Consider the following 21,537-nt stretch of genomic DNA (forward strand, 5'->3'; position numbering starts at 1 on the left):
TTGATGAGGAATTCAAACATGCTACTGGTTTTTGTGTAGGGCCTGGAGGAAAAAAGTTTTGATTGATAATGTTATAAAAATCATAAAAATTATGTACGATTTTTGAACACTCCTGTATCTCAGTAAGGCAACATAACTCATCATTACATGTTTGCTTTTTTTGGAAGGCTACAATGTTATTAGCACATGTGAAAAGGTTTTAGCTGAAAAAGTTTTTACGTTACTAAATAAGAGAGGAACTAAATTTTATACTTTTTGAACCATAATTGAACTTTTCCACCCTATATGACATTTGTGGCACCCTGAATATTGACCAATTGTTTGTATGTGTGTATTCCTGGTACTCTAAGGGAACAACCCAAAAGTTCGATGAAGCCCTATAAACGAAAGTCCTTTCGTTGGGGAGGGGGTCAGAAAGTCCGATTACGTTGGTAAAAAAGTAGTTAAAACATCGGTCAAAGTTGATCTTTTTTAAGGATTTTAAAATATATCATTTTCAAGTTTTAGTGTTTTCCGAAGTACGATATTGACATTTTACAGTGGTTTCTTCAAATGATATATCAAATCAATTATGGAGTGCAGTACTCGCAACCAGCAACGTCATGTAAGTTCATTTTTAAAGCAGCTGTCCCAGCAAACACAAAACGTTTTAAACATGTTATATTTTGGGGTTTTGGTTTTGGAAAAACATTTTAATAACATTAAAATGTCGGGTTATATCAGGGAACTTTGATATCTGGGAATTGCGACTGAAAAGGGTTACGATTCAAACAAATGTTTTTAAATGTTTGATATGAAAACGTTTTTTACCCTTTATATACCCTTTATATAACCCGAAATTTAAACGTTTTCTGGCAACCTTTTCTAACCTTTGGCGAATGATGTCGAAAACATTTTGTGTTTGAAAACCACATTCTTTTTTATTCGAAAATCCAGTAAGTCCTTAGAATTTTTCCGTGCCAAAAAAGATAATGATTTTTAAAAAAAATAGAATGCGATATTCGTTTCATCAATAAACATGATCAATATCATAGTACATCTCTCCCCAACCCCATGCACCATAGCGACGGCCCCTGTATCCTATATGAATACGGGTTGGAATTTTCGATATTTGTCACTTACGTTAGAGCCCTGGGAGGGGGGAGGGGGTTAGCCTTCTAATGAAAGGACTTTCGTTTATAGGGCTTCGTCGAACTTTTGGGTTGTTCCCTAAGCTTGACAGTGATAGTTTCATAGGGTTTTGATGAACAGTTTATGAATTAGATCAGTTTAAGTACAAACACATGTAAATTGTTCAATTTTTTAGTATGTAACACATTTGGCCCCCAATTCATGGCGCACGACCATAGCCAATCCTGCATATGGTAATTCCACTATCGCTGGGGCAAAAAGCAAAGTGCGCATGTGCCGAGACCTCATTAGATGACGTCACCTATTGAAGCTGGCTTCGGTCTACGGCCGAGTGGCCGAGTTGGAAATATTCATTCATAAAAGATGCCTCAAATATTGACGAATTTGTCCGACTTTACCCGAAGTAAACTGATCATGTGCCATGACCTGATATTAACATACAAAATGGATTCCATACTGACGAAAAAAAGCGTGAAAATCGATGAAGTTTTGGCATCAAAATTCATCATTTCGGACCATGTTACGGCGCAACATTTCTAATACTAATGGCGAAAAATAGTCGGAAACTAGTGGTTGAATTTTGCACTTGGATCATAATCTTAAATTATTTTTTTGAGCAACAGGAACTTTTGTACAGGTTTTTACAACTTTAAAAGTCAGATTTGTGAATGAATCAATAGGGTGCATCGCCGAATTTTCCGGTGAAAGGACTTTTGCATATGGTATGTTTGACATTTATTCGCCAAAATTTCATTTTCCGATGCATGTATTATACCGCACGACTCGTGTAGGGCATTACTGTGTGTAGTATACTGTGTGTGTTGTGAATATATTCACAGTGCGACCGGTGTGGGGTTTTGCACTGTGCAGGCGATCCTACGCAGTCATTAAGTGGGCTCATGAATAATTAATTAGTTGATTTGCGATCGCATCTAGATCTCTCATTGGTCAGTAAGCATGATGTCATTGCTGATATAGATGCAGAGTCTGATCTATACCCAGCGAGGTCACGTCACACTCGGTGTGACGTGCCCTGAACTCCCAATAACTTTCGTAAGCGACAGACAAATTGCAGGAAAGCGTGCCAATTTAAGCTTCCTGTAATATCTATTGCACATAACGTACGAAGTCACAAACTTACAAAGTTCAATATGCACTTCAAATACTGCAGACCAGCTGTTAATTATTACCGATCCTGTAGAATAACTTACATAATCTTCAATTCTCGCGATTCCAAATACAGCGCGCCACCAACGACGGCAGTGAAAATTGGCATTTCCCGTGTCTGGGGTCGACATCCTTTTTCATCAACCATAGCTGACCATGTTTGTGATTATTACTCTAAAAACACAATGTTTTGTAGTACTTTTTGAAATTTTTTGAGACTTTCTGTGTTGAAGTGAAATATTGCACTTTGATATTCACATATCTTTTTCTAAAACCCGCAAACTTGATGTTGATAGGCCTACTAGGTGTTAACTTTTTGTTATCCCATTTTCTAAAACCGCCCTTTTTTGTTTTTAAACTTTACGATGCTTTTCAGCCCGATACGCGCGAGCCTTTTTTAATGGAAAACGCATAGGTTTTATTTTGGTTATTAGAATAAATTGTTTTAATTCTTTCTGAATTTATTGTTTGTTCAATACGATAATAATATAACACCAGCATACTTAAGAACATCCATACTATAGGTGTTATGCGTTTTTGCAATCGGCCTACATTTTCTAAAAATGATGTTTTTTTTTGCACGAAGGCGCTTAGCGACCCTTGTTATGGATAGGCCTACAGCAAAGAAATTCAAGTAAATTTTAAAAAGATTCTTAATACTCATTACTTATAAACATGCATCACATTGGTTTGCCGTTTTTGTTATTTGTAATTGTTTGATTTGTCTTTATTTTATTTTTAGCCTAAATTTGTATTTTTAATTATATTACTATCAAACATTTAAAAAATTACGATCGCAATAAAAACACTTTGTAGGCATAGCCTACCGCATAAAAATAACCTTTATTTTTTATTAATATTTCAATTCGAGACTTTAATGCATTTCAACAATACCTCATAGAGTTCTAGCATAATAATAAAAGATGAAGAAAGTTTCAAACTGCAAAAGAGTACATGAATTTTAAAAGATCATTATTTTAAGGTAGGCCTATATCAAGAAAATATGCATGCAAAAACTTCATAACTTTAGAACCAAGTATTCTAGACCTTTGGTGTTTTCAGTTTAAAATGATAGCCTATTGTACGTGTAATGGTTACACAATTTTCAAAAATGCCTCCTTTGGCCCCATGAACCAGATCGTGTCACAATTAAGGTTTAAATTTGACAATTGTCATGTCCGATTTTAATAGTAATTCATGTTTCTTTTAATTTTTCATATTTTATTTTTACTTCCGCTTTCTTGCATGTCATACCATCTTTATTTCATCTTTCCCCTTTAATAATTCATAACCCAAGGAAATTTACTCTTAATGTAGGCCTAGGCCTACTCCCAAATAACACACGTTGGTTGGAATGAGTTTCTTTTTAGTCATATTATCGGTCGGCACAACATTGAAAAATCAAAAACCTTTTCGACTAATTCAATTGGACAATTTTAAACACCTAGGCCTAGGCCTATACATGTTTTTAAAAACCAAAAGAAAATGGAAAAGATTAAAATCTTTCCCATTTTTCTTTTCTTTCTCATGAAATTATAAGTCAACACTATGAAAAGAACTGAACTGTAGTGTAGCCCATCCTTTACGGCACTGACTTTGGCCAAATTGGAAAGGTTTAAATTCGGAGGGCCGACATTTCTTGCATATTAAATAATGGATCAGGCCCATGGATCAAGGACTCAACCTATAGTAAAGAGGTCAAATCTGGGGATGGACCTTATTGGAGGGGTGAACACATTGTTTAGGCCTGCTTCATTTGAAACTGAAGGCGAACCGGGACACCCCCCCCACACACACACACACCCGATTCTGGCGAAGGATATAGGCCTACTGTACAATAACGGACAATTTGCAGTTGATGTTTTTGACAAAAACAAGATAACTTAACATGATTAACAATGTAGTTTGGAGGCCATTATAGGCCTAAATGAAAATGAAAACGCGTGCCTATTCACACAGAAGGGTAGGTCTATTCGAGCCCCAGCGCCAAATTTATTGAGGGGCTGAGCCTATGTAATTTTGTTGACAGAACTGCACCACGAGAGTTTATTTTAAAAATTAACAGGTTTATTTGTTTAGTGCAAGTATATATTTTCTCCCGACATTATACATTGGGGCCAAAGTGTTTTGTTTATAGGGCTATATATCGAAGGAAATGGCTTCTAAATCTCACGACCTTTCGTGGTCATACAGTAGGCCTACATCATGCTATAAAGAGTGTTTCAAACGTCACTCGAAAAATGCTTTATAAGGTTATAAATGTAAAACATCTATAGGCCTAGGTTAGGAAAAACAATAATAAAAATACAAATAAGACAAGCGTTCAAAACATTTTTGAAAACCAAAAGCTTTTATCTTAATCATGTATCACGCATGGTAATAATTATGGGAAAAGTTATCCAAACAAGAAATAAAAAGGCACGCAATTTGCGTTTTAGATTAAATTTTCTGTTTGAAATTGTCTTGCATCAAAAGCATTTGCTATTATAGGCCTACAATGTACCCAAACTCGAAAATTGACATTTTGACATCGGGTTTATAGGCCTAGATGATCGATCAGCATCAGAGACATCAACATTTTTGACATCGAGTTTTAACCGTAGATGGTTGATCATAGAGTACATTTGAAATTCGAAAACGTTTTAATCGTATTAAAAAAATAAATGCTTTACGCTGTCCATGCTGTTAAAATATGTATTGAATATTTCGTTATTCTAAATATTGAGAATTAGGTCTACTTTACTTAAAACAAACAAGGTTTAAAAATTGTGGGTATTTAAAGGATATATTCATGAGGGTCTAAGTAGGCCTATCCCCAATCATATTTTTCAGTGTTTTCTTTTCTTATAAACGAGAGCCTAAAGTATTTTCCCAAGAGCCTCGGATCGGGTTCGGAAAAGTTTGAAAATAAGGGTTTAATTGATGCCCATTATTTTGTGTGGGAATAGGCCTAACACTCTGAACATTCACAGAGGTAGGCCTAAACCATGACTGTCAAAAATAAACTTTATAAAGGAGGCAGAAAAAAACCATATTGAAAAAATAAATGCTTTACGCTGTTCATGCTGTTAAAATATGTATTGAATATTTCGTTATTCTAAATATTGAGAATTAGGCCTACTTTACTTAAAACAAACAAGGTTTAATTTTTTTAAAGGATATATGCATGAAGTAGGCCTATCACCTATCATATTTTTTAATCAAGTCTATTATAGGCCTACTTACTTAAAGACCTGAAAGTGTTTTCTTTTCTTGTAAACGAGAGCCTAAAGTATTTTCCCAAGTGCCTCGGAAAGTTCGGAAAAGTTTGAAAATAAGGTTGTGTGGGAATAGGCATAGGCACTCTGAACAGAGGTAGGCCTAAACCATGACTGTCGAAATTAACTTTAAAAAGGAGACAGGAATGAAAAAAAAACCGTCGGAGGGTTGAATCAACAGCTGATCATCATCAACGTAAATAAGCAAATTTGAGTAATCGATAGCAACACTCGTTTCTGTTTCCAGGGTCGATGGTTTATCGTCGACGCCGACGACTCATGGATGTCGACCTTTACCCATGATGCTCTGCGCGAAGTAGATCAGCCAGGCGTGATCGTAGGTGGCGCGCTGTATTTGGAATCGCGTCAATTTCATGGAATCCCGTTGCTCAGAATTGCAAATGTCATTTTTATCTGTCAAATCCGCTGTGTATGTGCTCAGAGATTTTATGATATGCTCCATAAATCACAGCTGTGAAACTGACTTTATACCACTCGCTCGCTTTTAAAGCTAGCAGAAAAGCGAAGCCTCCGGCTACCTCGTGGCATGACGTCACACAAAATTTCCGATGGGCGCCTTATTTATTTGTAACCCGTTTTGTGATTGGTTGCAAACACCATTCATTGCAATCGTTAGCCAATCAATGAAGGCGACAGCCTTTTACGGTATGAATGAATTAATGTGACCCGCCAGTAAAGTACGTCTAACCTGATTGGTTTACAAAAATAATTGGATATTTGCTAAGCCAGTCAGCGTGCTCGATGCTTAACAACCTGGTCGTAGAGGTTTTTTTGTTTAATAAAGCGAATTCACATGGTGATCCAGCGATCGAGTATAAATTCAGCATGACTTCTGCTGTAACAGGTGCAATAACAATACGTCGACACAATCAGTGACATTTACACAATACAATAATGAATTATTTATGACATGCATGGGCTGGATTTTACGATCGAGGTAAGGTTTTCGGCCTGTCCCTGCGTGAATATCGTGACTTTTCAGCATCAAAGATACTTGCGATGACCAGTTTTTTGCGGACACTTTGATAACAGGTAACTTGTATAGGTCATAGGGTAGAAACGATAGTTGTACAATTGTACGAAAATATACATTTTGTTATAGGCCTAAAATGTTTACAAAAATATATTGGTCCGTACGTTGTGCATGTATTCAGTTGTTCGACGTATAAGTCTGATCATAGTAAATATAATTGGGAACGTTTCTATGTGCGGCTTCTTTTAATGCAATAAAAAGGACAAAAATCAGTGTGAAATGATACTTTAATGGTCCGGGTATGCCCTGGTATTAAATAACGTGGAAGCAACAAGGTCTCTTCCTCTTCTACGACTACAGCGCTGCAGTCGACCAATTGATGCGTCAACCGCCTCCTTGACCATTGTTGACCTTGTTAAAATGTTGTAACTTTAGACAGTTGATCAGCCAATCACTGAATCAGCTAGATTGTTGATCACTTCTGTTTCCCCTTGTGTACGCTCAGCACACAGCACAGGCAAGTAAAAAAATTACTGTAGTATTAAATTTTTAAGCTTACTTCCTACATCATACATGTCCTACATGTACATACACTTCTGTCATGACTGTTGAATTCGGAACTTGCCTCCGTTTCAACGTAACAAAACAATCGAATCACATTATCAGAAACATAAAATTAACACACAAAAACCTTTAAAACAATTCGCAGCAAACTTACCCGTTCTCGCTGAATAAATGGTTCACGATATATGGTTCAGCAAAGGGCACCAAATTCAGGAATTTTGTCAGTGATCAGAAAAATTGTGATTCTGAGTCAGGAACTCTGTTTACCTCCGGTGTTTCTAATCTAAAATTCTCATTTTGCTAATTATCAGATAAATTACACTTTTTTTCATTTACACTAAGTTGCTGCAATATCTTTGGTTCAGTATAATCTTATTCAGATTACCATCGTATCAAGAAATTGAATTTGTGTGGCAAAAGATACTACTGAATTTTGGAAAGGAAATCGTATTTTAGAAACACTCGCAGGTGGGGTTATGTCTCATGACGTCTTTTGCGTGAGTTATTTTTAGCTCATGACATAATTGATCAGCTGAGAATGTTTGTGTACATCGTGATTGTGCACAGTGTAGTGAAGATGACAATTAAATTTAAACCAAAAACCAAAAGCTTAGACAAATATAATATTTCTTAAAAGACCAAAAATATGCCAATAAAAACAGTATAGTCCATTTCCTGTTGTATATTAAAAGCTTTCATAATCATAACCACTAATAAAGGTATAGGTCTATATAGGGCATTTTTGCTTTAACTTAAGCTCCCTCTCCAGAAGTATCAAGCAGTGGTGTAGCATGGGTCATATCCCATGGGGTGGGGGTGGGCACTGAGCACCGACCATGATTGGGGGGGATCGGGTCTGATGGGGGCACAAGCCATTTTTTGGCAATTTTCGTATGGGATTTAAAAAAAATTTCAGATCGATTGCAGGGTACATGCAACCATACTGTGCTCAAGTAGCATTGATGTAAATTTTGTTACACAATTGTATGCGGGTTTTTTTTTATGAGCATTAAATGGCCTAGGGAGGCTATAGCACCCTTTCCAGCCTTCTCTAATATTCATGTCCATAGATTTTACAAAAGGTCCATAAAAAGAACTGCATTCAAGTTTGTAATAGAATTTGTACCAAATGTTAGTTGAGTAAGTACATAAGCAATACATTAGTTTTTGAGAGGGGGCTATACAAAACATTTTATGTATTGTATGTAATACTATGGTCTTTTCAAAAATAAAATGTCCAGCTGAAACATCTATGAATTGGTAGCCTAGTATCATTTAAAAGAGCCAAATATTTTATCATGATTTAGTTACAAACTGTAAATGTATCGTTCATTTTTTTTATAATCTCCCTCCCTGAACTTTTGTTTATATTCAATATGCACAATTAAGGGTTGGTGTCAGTGGGAGTGTTGGTTTGTACAAATGAGTGCAAGCCTCCAGCCTCAAAATGGAAAAAGACCTGTGGCAAATGATTAGAAGACTATTCGCAGGGCTGTCAACTCTCACGCATTGGCCGTGAGTCTCACGCATTGGGTCACTTTCTCACGGTCTCACGCCAAGGTAGTATAATCTCACACCTAGGTAGTAAATCTCACGCAAAATGAGTAAAATCTCACGCATTGTCATGAATAATTTGTTACTCCTACCCCCCCGCCCGCTTTTATATTCTCGAGCGCCGTGGCTCAAATAATCATGGTACAAAATGAACATTGGAGTCGGCAAATCCCGGTACGCCTCTGTCTCACGCCAAGCAATTCCAAAAAGTTGACAGCCCTGCTATTCGACCTATGAGAGGGCCTGTGTGCAGCCAGTTTCATTTTTTTAATCAGTTTCAGATGTGCCCACTGAATCTTAGCGCTAAATTATTTCATGAAAGAATAAAACCTTTTTAATGCTTTGACCAAACATTACAAGGGAGTGATTTACCAAATAGGGTAAAACTCTACTCGTCTTATTACAAGATTGTCCTACTCCAACCCTAAACTCCATAAACGAGCACTGGTCTAGCAAATTGCACCCTTCTTCTGAAAGAATTTTAAATTTGAATAGATATATCAACATAATATTCAATTTTGCATGGCCAATTCACACTATGCTCGAACAACTATAATTATAGGTCGCTGAATACCGTTTTTAACTGGGCGAAATTCAATAGAAATGAAATTTGTTGCTATTAAAAAAAGTTAGGTCCAACTCCAAGGGTGTAAAAATCATGTTTCTGTTGAAATTTTTTAAAATAATTTTCAATAAAAAGGGGCGCTTGAAGGATGTCTCCGACAATCACACATTGTCCCTTATTATATGTTAAAACAATTATCAAGCACATATCACGTGGAATTTTGAATATCGCATGTGGAGGGATGGGGGAGGGATGGCCGTTTTTAATTCGTTTTTATGGTCAATATGAGTTTGTTTCAAATAAGATCATGTGATTTGTGCTTGATAATTAATTTTCTAACATATAAGGCATAATGTTGTGATTGCCGGAGTGTTTCTTTAAGCAGTTGTCACTTGAAAATCACATAAGGGGTGGTAGAGATGTGTTAATTGGGTTCAATACAGTACCAATTCGTACCAAACATTTTTGTATCAGATGATTTTCTGCCTATTCAGTATGCACCACTCAGTCTAAACGCAGGACAACCGTTCTTTTGTTCTGCTTAGTCGCGCTAAAAGTCGATCGATACATTTTAAAAAATCAGCACAATTCCGAGATACACCTTTTTGCTATGAAATTTATTTTCTCGGTCAAATATAAAGCAGAATTTTTTTTTTTCTTCAGTAATGTCAAATAAAAACATAGTGCTTGGATGAACATTTTTTTTTAAAATCCTGGTGTTAAAATTAAGCATCAAATTGTGTCTTTTAGTGTGATATTTTTGATTTTTATAGGCCTTTAGTTCGCCCGTGAGCTTTTTACAGAATTCATTTTTAGCGTCTCAAACTAATATAGTTTGCTAAAGAAAGATATTTCCCACCTCTGTAAAGCACATCGTGTGGGTCTATATATTATAGTTTTGTCAGAATTTCCGTTTTATTTTACCCTTTTTCCCTTCATGCTCCGAAATGTCAAACTCAGTACTCTATTTCGAGAGCAACCAGCAGAAATAATCGATATTTCAATTGTTGTCAACCAGGTCCCTTTTCCATTGAAAACCAGGATTGCCTGACCAGCGATTTGGTAGCCCAAATCCCCAATTCTGGTAAATGAGGTGAATTTTGGAAATTTGCTCCCGTGATAGCCTGCAATATCAATTTATAGGGGCTATGGATTCCATGATTATGAAAACCATTTTGTCTGTTTGTTTATTTGTTTGTTTGTTTATTTACCTAGGATGAGGTCCATGGGAAAATCCAAACCTAGCAAAATTCGCGTGTTATTAGAGGGGATTTTAATTTTTGGTGTGTGTCCCTCCTATCTCCAGGTGAATTTTGAATGACCCCCCCATCGCGGGTTGGCATTTTCATTACACCCTTCAGACTTGCGTTCGGGTTTGTGTAGGCCTATTTGTCATAATTTAGCGCTATAGGACCTACTTTCTAAATGTATAGCTATAGCCGTGCTATATAAATATTATAAGGTACCGGTATGTAATATTATGTAGGCCTATGGGGGAGGGGTGGGTACTCAACACATTTGAACCATGACTTACAATGCAAGGCTCATTGTTGCCATAAATGATTTTTCCTTTAGGTCATTATAATAGGTTGTTATAAACTTCCATGTTTAACCTTGTATTGTTTTGGCTGCTTCATTATGACTTTCGGTGGCCAGCAATCACAAACAAAAGGCACTATACCCAGTCACCTTCATGACAATTGAAACACTAGGTAATTTCTTTCCTATATTGAAGTTCTGGCAACACTGTATCCAGGCCGGGCACCCAGAGATATCGATCCACAATGCTAGTATTTCACGCGTGGTATTCAAAAATTATGGAATCAAAACGGAAATTCTGACAAAACTATGATATATCGCTCACGGTGATGTGCGTTAGAAAGTTGGGAAAAATCCTTCTTTAGCGAACTATATTACTTTGAAAAGCTAAAAGGTTGATCCAAAAAAGGCTCGCGGGCAGAGTTGAAGCCTATCAAAATCGAAAATCTTACACTAAATGACTGAATTTCACGACTAAGTTTAACACTAAGATTTGAAAAAAAATACAGTATCAAGCATTACAGTTTTTCCTGACATTTACTGAAAAAATGAAAATTATTGCTTTAAATTTGGCCGAGAAAAAAAATTTTACACTGAAAAGGTGTAACTCAAAATTGTGTTCATTTGAATACCAAATTCGATCGTTTGTATTGCCTTATTAAATGACTGAGTGAGCCTTGCAGAACAATAACAATCGGTTGTCCTGCGTTTAGACTGCACTCACAAGTCGTGATTTTGTTTAAGCTGAGAAACCACAGATAACAAACTGAGCTCAAAAAGAAACTTATAATTTTTCACAAGGTCATATCTTAAAATCCAGTCAATCAAAATGAACCAAAATTACACACAGGTTTACTCCAATACTCTACTCTAAACACATGTCAGTAACCAAGCAGTTATCCAACTGACACAACAGCAAAATGCGCCGACATGGAACAGTTTCCTGGACCACATTCACAGCCCTATAATGCACCCAGCATAAGAAATCTGTGAGAATGAGTACAAGATCATTGCACAGGTGATAAGTCCAAAGGGTTAATTGGAATAGTGTTGAAAAAGGTGTTTCTTGACGAAAGGGCATGAAAAGCAGAAAGCAGCATCATCTGTGCCAAGATCTTGCATGCACTCTCACAGATTTCTTGTGTTGGGTGCCAAATATTGGGCTGTAAGTGGTCCAGGAAGCTGTTCCACATCAGTGCTTTTTACTGTTATATCAGTTGAACAACTGCTTGGTTACTGACATGTGTTTTGAATAGAGTATTGAAGTACTCCTGTGTGTGATTTTGGTTCATTTTGACAGAATTTTAAGATATGACCTTGTGATTCACAAGTCATGAAAAATTATAAGTTTCTTTTTGAGCTCAGTTTATGAAGATGTGATCAGAAATTTATGTCAAAATAAAACAGTTTAATTGGAGTATAAGTTGTTCCAAGTTATCAAATTTATTTTACAGATTGCCTATTGACATGTGACCTCTCGTTTGATGAAGAATCAAGTCTATGATATATGATTGCAAATACACTCCCGGTATACAAATAATGAACACTACCCTCCTCCCTTGTATATAAGCACACAACAAATTCAGGCAAAACAAAATTGGTTTCTTTGTGTATTTAAGGCCCAAGATGTGTTTCCTTATGTTATTTTAAAACAAAAACCTGATAGTAGACTAAAAGAGTGCTCAACCATAACCATAACCACACCAAAGCAAGTGATTGACCATTTTATTGTCAAACACGTTTGCTTCCTTCCAAATTGCTCATGCACCTTTACAGTATAGTATTGAGCCTCCAATGCAAAAAGGACCAGCAACCTTTTTGTTGCACAAAGCCTGTACTTGGGTAAATTTGGTTCAAACCATACAGAGACATTCTATCATGTATCATGTCACACAACAATACAACTCAATGTTCAATGTTTTCTGTAATTTTATTACAAGTACATAAACGCAAGACTGTAAATACAAAGGAACATAAGCAATCTACCAGTGAATGGGTAATAGGCTATACCAGTTGAAATCACACCCCCTATGGAAAACATGACCTTGATCTTATACACAGGGAGTGTTAATTTCAAAAAGGGTTACCTGAATGGCAGACTCCATTTGAAATCTACACCCACCCCCGTGTGGGAGAAAGGTCATGACTTCCATAGGGTGGTGTACAGATTTCAACATTTATAGCCATAAAGAAGATGGAAAATACCATTTACACTTGCAATACACTTTACACTTACATTATTCCAAGAATTTGTCAAAACATTGTTATCGCTATGAATTCGGCAGACGGTTGAATCCTAATTATTTTTGAATTGGAGAACAAGGGATCAATGCTTTACCGATAGAGGGCAGCATACTGATTTTTTTTACGGTTATAATCATCTATCGTACTGCGATGCACCGTTAGCTAACCCTATGCTGTTATCATCTGATCTCCATTAAAAAATTGATAAAGCAATGATCCCTTGTTCTCCAATTCAAAAATGATGCATGCGTAACATGACTTTACCAAAAGCCGAACCCGGATTCGGCCGTCTGCCAAATTCATAGCGTTATGAATGGCTGAAGACCTGAGACTCTGAGACTGTTAGTAAAATGTCATGGTCAACTATGCTTGGACTGTTCCCAAAACCTGTAAGGTCCAATATTATGTGGTCAAACCTTTCACAAGTAACACATTATGCATCCAACACATGTTCCACAAGAATCTAGCAACAAAAAGTAATTAATAATGATGATGAGTGAGAATTAGGTATTCAATGTTTACACTGGTGAGTCTAACATCAGATGAAGACAACCAGTTCATTTTTGCTGCAGCAAAAATTTAGAGACAAAAGTCGTCAAATTTGTCAGAATATTCAAGGATGTTGCACAGTAAAGTGGGTGGATAGGCAACTGCCACATATGATCTGAGGACAGTGACATCACATTTGACCATGAGTAAAAACTGGCATCAGCTTCATTTTTTGCTCTTAATTATTCATGAGATCAGCCATGTTTTTATATGACATCTTAACTAAGTCTTTATAGCAATACGCTGAATTTTATGAAGCCCACGATGTAGCCTCCTGTGCGGCAGTGTCATTTTTCCGCTTCAAGTAGCGCATTCACATCCTGGCAGATAATATGGCTTATTCTTAAATATCTGAAACTGTACGTTACATACTGACCTATCTGCGACATACTGTATACGCTTTGCAAGGGTTTAATTTTACGCTAATTTTGCAAGTGGACATCCAGGTGCGAAATTAACAACACACGAAAATACGTTTTTTATATAAAGTTACTTAACACTGACATAAATTCCGCAAAATAAACAACTCGCACAATTTCCAAAAATAAAAAAATCGCAGCGTAATAACAGCGTATACAGTATGTGACAAATTTGAGTAGAAGATTGTCTCAAAGATACTGCTGACGCCTCTCAATACTTTAATTCATCAAGCTTCACCTTCTGATATTTAAACTCCTTCCATGCTAACCCACATCTTGAAAATATATTTACACTACTTACACAAATTTACAAAATTTATAGAAAAAGTCACATAATTAGTTGATGTACAACAAAATGGACATGATTGCTGGAATTCTGTTGTTATACAACTTGTATTAAACAGTTAAATTGCCCAGTTAGCTCAATTTGTCAAGAACAAACATCAATAGTTCAATAGTACTAATTTGTGTAGTTAATGTTGAGCCTGTAATTTGTACCTGTGAACAGATTGAGCAAGCCTCCTCTTGACAAATAATTCACTGCAGATTGTCCCAGGTTTCTACACACAAAAACTTAAGAGGAGTTGATCCCGCTTGCAAAGTTCCAGCAATAACAAATTAGGGATTAATGTCACAAGTTATTGATGCATTGCAAACTTCTGAAAAGTCAGAAACTTCAGTTTCATATGCTTCAGAACAGCCAATTTGCATCTGCATCGATACAGCTTTCTATCACCCTTAGTTTCTTGAGCCTTTGCAGAATCTCATGGAGATTATAAAGTTAGGGATTGTCGCAGCAGTTTATTGATGCATTTCAAACAAACTTCAGTTTCAAATGCTTTAGAAAGAAAAGCCCATTTGCATATCCCTCATATCAGTGTGCATCAATACAGACAGTATTCAATTGCCCTTCTTCCTGTGAGCCTTAGCAGAATTCCATGGAGGTTTGGTTCAAAATAGGAATATGGTTCCATAATGCTTAGAAGGCAAATCTTGTTCTGATATCTTCAAGCTTCTTTGACACCTGCAGCAAAACAAATGAGATCAACATGGTTAGAATTAACAATTTAAAATACAAGAACTCAGAAAAGAGACAGACAGTCACAGGCAAGCAGACAAAAGACCACACCACTAGACGAGACATAATTTATTGAGCGGCAAAAAAAAAAACAAAAAAAAAGCAGCAAAAGTTAATTTGAGGTCAAGAAGTTGACATGACACTCTCTGCATGAGAAATGACAAAATGTAGTGGGAAGGGGCAAATAGAGCAAAATTCTTAGATTATGAAACTCCAGGCGGAAGTTTCTGTGCCTGAGCCTGCTTGTATACGGCTGACATCGATAGAGTGTTTGAACCTTGCTTATATGAGCGCACATAGAGCACTCAACTTGTCAAACTTGAAACACCCTTTTGTGTATGATCTTGCTATTTGTGAGTTCATGAACGCATCCCTGCACTTATCGATGACCCTCCCTGGGCACGGTGGGCAACATTCGTCACTCATTCGTGATCATAACGATATGATTTGAGCGGTAAATCCTGAATACAAATGCATTTCGCATGTTAGTTTCAAGCCACCAGTGGGAAACAAACTTGAGTGTTTTTTTAAAACCTAACCAGATACCCATAAACATTTGCCTAATGGCGCCCCTGGGCTTCAAGGGAGCCCAAAGCGCTATTGGGCGAATGTTTACGGTAATGATAACCAAACTTACACCAAGAGCCACCTACCTCACTAGGGTTTCTATCCAATTCTTCTGACACACTGCGTTGTTTACTTGCCTCCATTGAGTTGAACTGTTCACATAAATCACCATCAATTACATTCTAATCAGATAATGATAACCAAACATACACCCATAGCCACCTACCTCACTAGGGTTTCTATCCAATTCTTCTGACACACTGCGTTGTTTACTTGCCTCCATTGAGTTGAACTGTTCACATAAATCACCATCAATTACATTCTAGTGACAACTAAACATACACGCAGAGCCACCTACCTCACTAGGGTTTCTATCCAATTCTTCTGACACACTGCGTTGTTTACTTGCCTCCATTGAGTTGAACTGTTCACATAAATCACCATCAATTACATTCTAGTGATCAGATAATGATAACCAAACATACACCCATAGCCACCTACCTCACTAGGGTTTCTATCCAATTCTTCTGACACACTGCGCTGTTTACTTGCCTCCATTGAGTTGAACTGTTCACATAAATCACCATCAATTACATTCTAGTAATCAGATAATGATAACCAAACCTACACCCAGAGCCACCTACCTCACTAGGGTTTCTATCCAATTCTTCTGACACACTGCATTGTTTACTTGCCTCCATTGAGTTGAACTGTTCACATAAATCACCATCAATTACATTCTAGTAATCAGATAATGATAACCAAACATACACCCATAGCCACTTACCTCGCTAGGGTTTCTATCCAATTCTTCTGACACACTGCGCTGTTTACTTGCCTCCATTGAGTTGAACTGTTCACATAAATCACCATCAATTACATTCTAGTGACCAGATAATGATAACCAAACCTACACCCAGAGCCACCTACCTCACTAGGGTTTCTATCCAATTCTTCTGACACACTGCGGTGTTAACTTGCCTCCATTGAGTTGAACTGTTCACATAAATCACCATCAATTACATTCTATTGACCAGATAATGATAACCAAACCTACACCCAGAGCCACCTACCTCACTAGGGTTTCTATCCAATTCTTCTGACACACTGCGCTGTTTACTTGCCTCCATTGAGTTGAACTGTTCACATAAATCACCATCAATTACATTCTAGTGACCAGATAATGATAACCAAACCTACACCCAGAGCCACCTACCTCACTAGGGTTTCTATCCAATTCTTCTGACACACTGCATTGTTTACTTGCCTCCATTGAGTTGAACTGTTCACATAAATCACCATCAATTACATTCTAGTAATCAGATAATGATAACCAAACCTACACCCAGAGCCACCTACCTCACTAGGGTTTCTATCCAATTCTTCTGACACACTGCGCTGTTTACTTGCCTCCATTGAGTTGAACTGTTCACATAAATCACCATCAATTACATTCTAGTAATCAGATAATGATAACCAAACCTACACCCAGAGCCACCTACCTCACTAGGGTTTCTATCCAATTCTTCTGACACACTGCGCTGTTTACTTGCCTCCATTGAGTTGAACTGTTCACATAAATCACCATCAATTACATTCTAGTAATCAGATAATGATAACCAAACCTACACCCAGAGCCACCTACCTCACTAGGGTTTCTATCCAATTCTTCTGACACACTGCGCTGTTTACTTGCCTCCATTGAGTTGAACTGTTCACATAAATCACCATCAATTACATTCTGGAGTAAGAACAAACAAGTTTATTCCAAATGAAAATATTGTCTTTCACAGAAGAAAATAAACACTTAGTTAGGTACTGGGGTAGAAATTTTTCTCACATCTGGCAGGAATTCTGTGTGATTCTCAAAAATTTTTACAGTTTGCTGTGTGAACTAGCATGATTGAGGGCCAGTATATTATGTTGCACAACATTTTAAGAAAGACAATTATGATGACTATTTTGAAAGTCAAGACTGAATTAAGTTCAAGACAACCTAGTACTCAAAATGCACAAATAAACACATAAGGTATGGTGAAAAGAACAGATGGTCGACGGCAATGGCAAAGCACAATATTAAACAAACTCTCATTGCAATTTGTTGAATTCTGCTCACAATAACTAGATTAATTATAATACAGTATCAACAACATTTACACAGATGTAAAACCATTTTTCTAGAAAATATTGCCCTTATTTATGTTCTTCTATCAATACATGTCGACCATCACCAGTTCAAAAGGCGAAAATTGTGACTACCGCTGATATGTGCAAAAGTCAGAATTCTACATTGTACATTCTGATGGCCTATGGAATGTAAATTGAGTATGCAGGATGTTTTCACGAACCAGTGCAGAGATGCCAGTCAGTTTCACTCAAAAAACCTAAAATGCATGTGAATGCAGGCCAAAAAGCCCCAAAACAGGCTGAAAATAAATAAAAAATGCGGGAATTTGAACTCACAAAAACCTGAATTCGGGTTAAAACCTGAAAACTGGCATCTCTGCAGTGGAAAAACACACACATTATGTTACATGAAGTATACAATTTACCTTCAGTGGGAAGAAGTAAGATCTGTATGACAGATGATCTCTACCACATATCGGAGGAAACTCTGATCTCATGTGCATCTCAAGGTGCTGGAAAAAGTCATGGTCCTGTAGTGGGCAAAAATATAAGAGCAAAGATGAGCAACTAGAAACTAACATTAATCGTAACTGCAAAATTTAATTTGAATCAGTTTTTTTTTTCTATTTGCTGGATTTATAGTATAATGCCAAAACAAGGCATAACCAGGGCCTACAACGCAGCCATCAAACAGGTTTTCTCAACGACTCTCCCGTGACGTCACTCCAACCGAGTCACGGGTCAACACTTCAGTGCCAGCCCGTTAGGCCTGATGATGCGTCTCGGATGAGACGTGATACTGTAGCCAACTCAAAACAGTAAGTCCTGATGAACAGTTTGATATTTAATCTTTAATTTATCTATCTACCTGGATGATTCAGAATATTCACAAATATGCCAGAATAACATATATTGCAAGACCCCCCCCAAAAAAAAAGTATCCGAAGTTTCTGACCATGGCCTACTTATCCTGAAAATCTGAAGTCAATCCTCCCATCCATCCAAGAGATACATCATCCGGAGCTACATTAATATTAGGTACTTTTTTATTGCTGTACTCACCTCATGTGATGTAAATGGCACCATAATACCCACAGCACCTGATAACGTCGTATACACCAGTGACTCTGATCCTCCTGGGATAAGTGTGGCCTTTTCTAATGACAGAATGGTATCTCCAACATGGAAGCTAGCGATGGAATCTGCTTTCTGTGATGCACCATTCAGGAGACCTCTATCCCATAATGCTTTAGTGCCTGTTGGATCTTCATCCACTTCATCGTTGGTGTTGGTTGGCAACCGGACCTGATGAGATGGGAAAATGTTGAACAGTCAGTAAGTAACAAATGTCATCTTCTAGTACTCATTTGAAAAGCATCGTTGGAAATATATTCTTTCTAGCAACAAATGGATCAGGATTTAAAGTATCAACACAATAAAATTCTGTGAAGAACGCATAAACATCATATCCATTGTTTCTAAAAACATTTAGAATTTTAAATAAAAATAAAATTCTTTGACTAGAAATTCAAGAGAGCTTTCACAATCAAAAGTATATTAATAATAATAATAATAATAATGGAGCGTATTTCTACCGCGCAAAATTCATCAAAAAGATCTCAGGGCACGAAAACAAAAAACAAGGACACACAGTGAAACACAAAAACCTTAAGAATCAGGGAAAGCATGTTGGAAAAAAGGAGTTTTAAGACTACATTTGAATTGAGCGAGAGAAGTGATATTGCGGATGGTGTTGGGAAGGGAATTCCAAGCTACAGGGGCAGCATAACGAAAGGAACGCATACCGGCAGATGATAAATTAACACGCGGGGTCCTGAGAAGTTTTTCAGATGATGAACAGAGGGAGCGTTAGGAACATAAGCACAGAGAACCGAGGAGAGGTAAGATGGAAGGGTACCCTCAAAGTGCCGGTAAGCAAATACACATAATTTAAACTGAATCCGGAATTTTATGGGTAGCCAATGTCTTCTGTTTAATGCAGGTGCAACTGTAAAGCACAATATATTTGAAGCATTAAAATTTCTCATTTTGGTGAGAACCCATATTTCTGTTACACAAATTTTTTCATCCATTTGCACATTGCTTAATGGCCTATAGGAGGAAAAAATATTTGTGTGCATGGAAATTTTGCAAATCAACTGCACTAGCAAATTTGTTATACACACAAACATTTCATGCAACCACTGGATGCCATATAATCACAATCATCAAATTATGTAATTTGCCACTTCAAGTGGCCCACTTGCAAATTCCAAGTTTATGAGGTAAGTTGGTGGTATGTTAGAAAAGTTTTTAATTACCACACTGAAGTTTCCAAATTTGTCGCCAACTGCTACTGTATCATGATCTAATATGGCGCTTGCGGTGACGAAGCGTGGGTGGCTGTCGTCGGAGAATATAACCATCTGATTTTCCTGTCGTTTGTAACGCACAAAGTGGAGGCTCTCTTGGACATCGCTAACAACGATTCTGTTGCCGATGCTGTTGATGTTCACAATGAAATTGGGAATGTGCTGTAAAAGGAAGGAAAAGGAGTATTTAAGAATATCATTTAGTATTGCAAACTTTTATTTTATGTCTCAAATTACAACTTACAAAGGGATCAGTTGAAAAGTTCTCACCATAAAAGTCTGTGAAGAACGCAAAGGCATCATGTCCCTCTTGATTCTATTTTATAAATAGCTAATCTTTCCCCATGCACCAGTGAAATTTATTTTCATGCAGGCTTCTCCACAAGGACATAAAATTGTAGGCTTCTGTTGGTAATGCCATTTTGCTGTTATGACATACAAGGCTAAACAAACAGACAAACAAAATTGTTTGTTTCCTGGAAGTTCTCCAAAACCCAAGAGGATATAAGATGCGGTTTTTACATGCATGTAATTGTTGTGCAAGTCAGGTTTCTGGTATAATATCCATAAAATTCCAAATATATTTATTGTAAAATATGTTGTAATGTATGTTACATGTCAAAAAGATAACTTTTACTCTAGTTTGATTTTCAAGAAATTATTTCTCACCTTGTTTTCACACTTGCGAAGCAGCTTCTTCTTGCCCATGTCATATATTCTGAGCAGTCTGCCAACACCAATGAGTATTCTTCCTTGAAATGGACAGATGGCAGCAGGGACATCATCTATTGGAGTCTATGAGGGATGAATGAGATACATAAATATAAGCATGATGTGCTGGGGTAAAATGCTGGATATCGGACACTTGGGTATCAGTCCATGTCAAAACAGACTGAGTGTACACCCACCCTCTTGGATTATGCTCTCCTTTGGCTCAGGGGTACCTTTCATGGACCCCTAGGTGAGGTCACAAGAAAAAAATTCAAATTCAATTTCGTTTCCGAATGGCGGGCCATCTAAGTTTGGCGACTTTGACCAAAATTGGGAATTTAAGGTGTCCAAATGACAAAGCGCTCTCTTTGAGAGGCATTTTCTTCTTAATTAAATCAGTTGTGACCCTCTTTTTGAATGTGGTCACTCACTGGCTGTGTCTGAAATGCCTAATGCCAAAAAAGATTGATTTGAATTTCGTTGGGATTTCAGAGGGGGTCAAAATCAGCACTTCATACTGTTCAATCAAATTATCTTTGATTTTGAAGGACCCATGATAATGCCACAGTGCACTTATAGGTCCTAATTATGTTCAGAATGGATTAACCATGTGCCAATGTCTATGAGCAATTCAAAAAAGAGAATTTCTAGACCCCCTACAGAATTTTAGGCCCCCTAAAGTGGTTCAGCCACAAATGG

General features: G+C 37.0%; 2 protein-coding genes and 1 long non-coding RNA gene across 6 annotated transcripts in view; all 3 read right to left on the reverse strand.

The window, feature by feature from the left end:
• The window catches only part of LOC140135458 (IST1 homolog), a 67,993-nt gene extending 60,611 nt beyond the window's left edge, over window positions 1-7,382 (reverse strand). For all 4 annotated transcript variants that reach the window (XM_072156965.1, XM_072156963.1, XM_072156966.1 and 1 more), the window contains exon 1: window positions 7,268-7,382. The gene's annotated coding sequence lies outside the window, so the exon portion shown is untranslated. The remainder of the gene's footprint in view (window positions 1-7,267) is intronic.
• A 5,300-nt stretch (window positions 7,383-12,682) lies between these two features.
• Window positions 12,683-15,946, reverse strand: LOC140135461 (uncharacterized). Its single transcript, XR_011856518.1, has 2 exons — window positions 15,715-15,946; window positions 12,683-15,007 (listed from the first exon to the last, which is right to left on the reverse strand). It is a non-coding gene; the product is annotated as an uncharacterized lncRNA (long non-coding RNA).
• Window positions 15,947-16,966: 1,020 nt separating this feature from the next.
• Window positions 16,967-21,537, reverse strand: part of LOC140135460 (splicing factor 3B subunit 3-like) — a 31,516-nt gene continuing 26,945 nt past the window's right edge. Inside the window, exons 22-26 of the mRNA XM_072156967.1 lie at window positions 20,797-20,922; window positions 20,077-20,289; window positions 18,818-19,060; window positions 18,181-18,285; window positions 16,967-17,226 (exon numbers count right to left, since the gene is read on the reverse strand). Of these exons, the coding sequence (XP_072013068.1) occupies window positions 17,077-17,226; window positions 18,181-18,285; window positions 18,818-19,060; window positions 20,077-20,289; window positions 20,797-20,922 (837 nt within the window). The 3' untranslated portion in view covers window positions 16,967-17,076. The remainder of the gene's footprint in view (window positions 17,227-18,180; window positions 18,286-18,817; window positions 19,061-20,076; window positions 20,290-20,796; window positions 20,923-21,537) is intronic.

Source organism: Amphiura filiformis, chromosome 16 (genome assembly GCF_039555335.1).
Source record: "Amphiura filiformis chromosome 16, Afil_fr2py, whole genome shotgun sequence".
NCBI lineage: Eukaryota > Metazoa > Echinodermata > Ophiuroidea > Amphilepidida > Amphiuridae > Amphiura > Amphiura filiformis.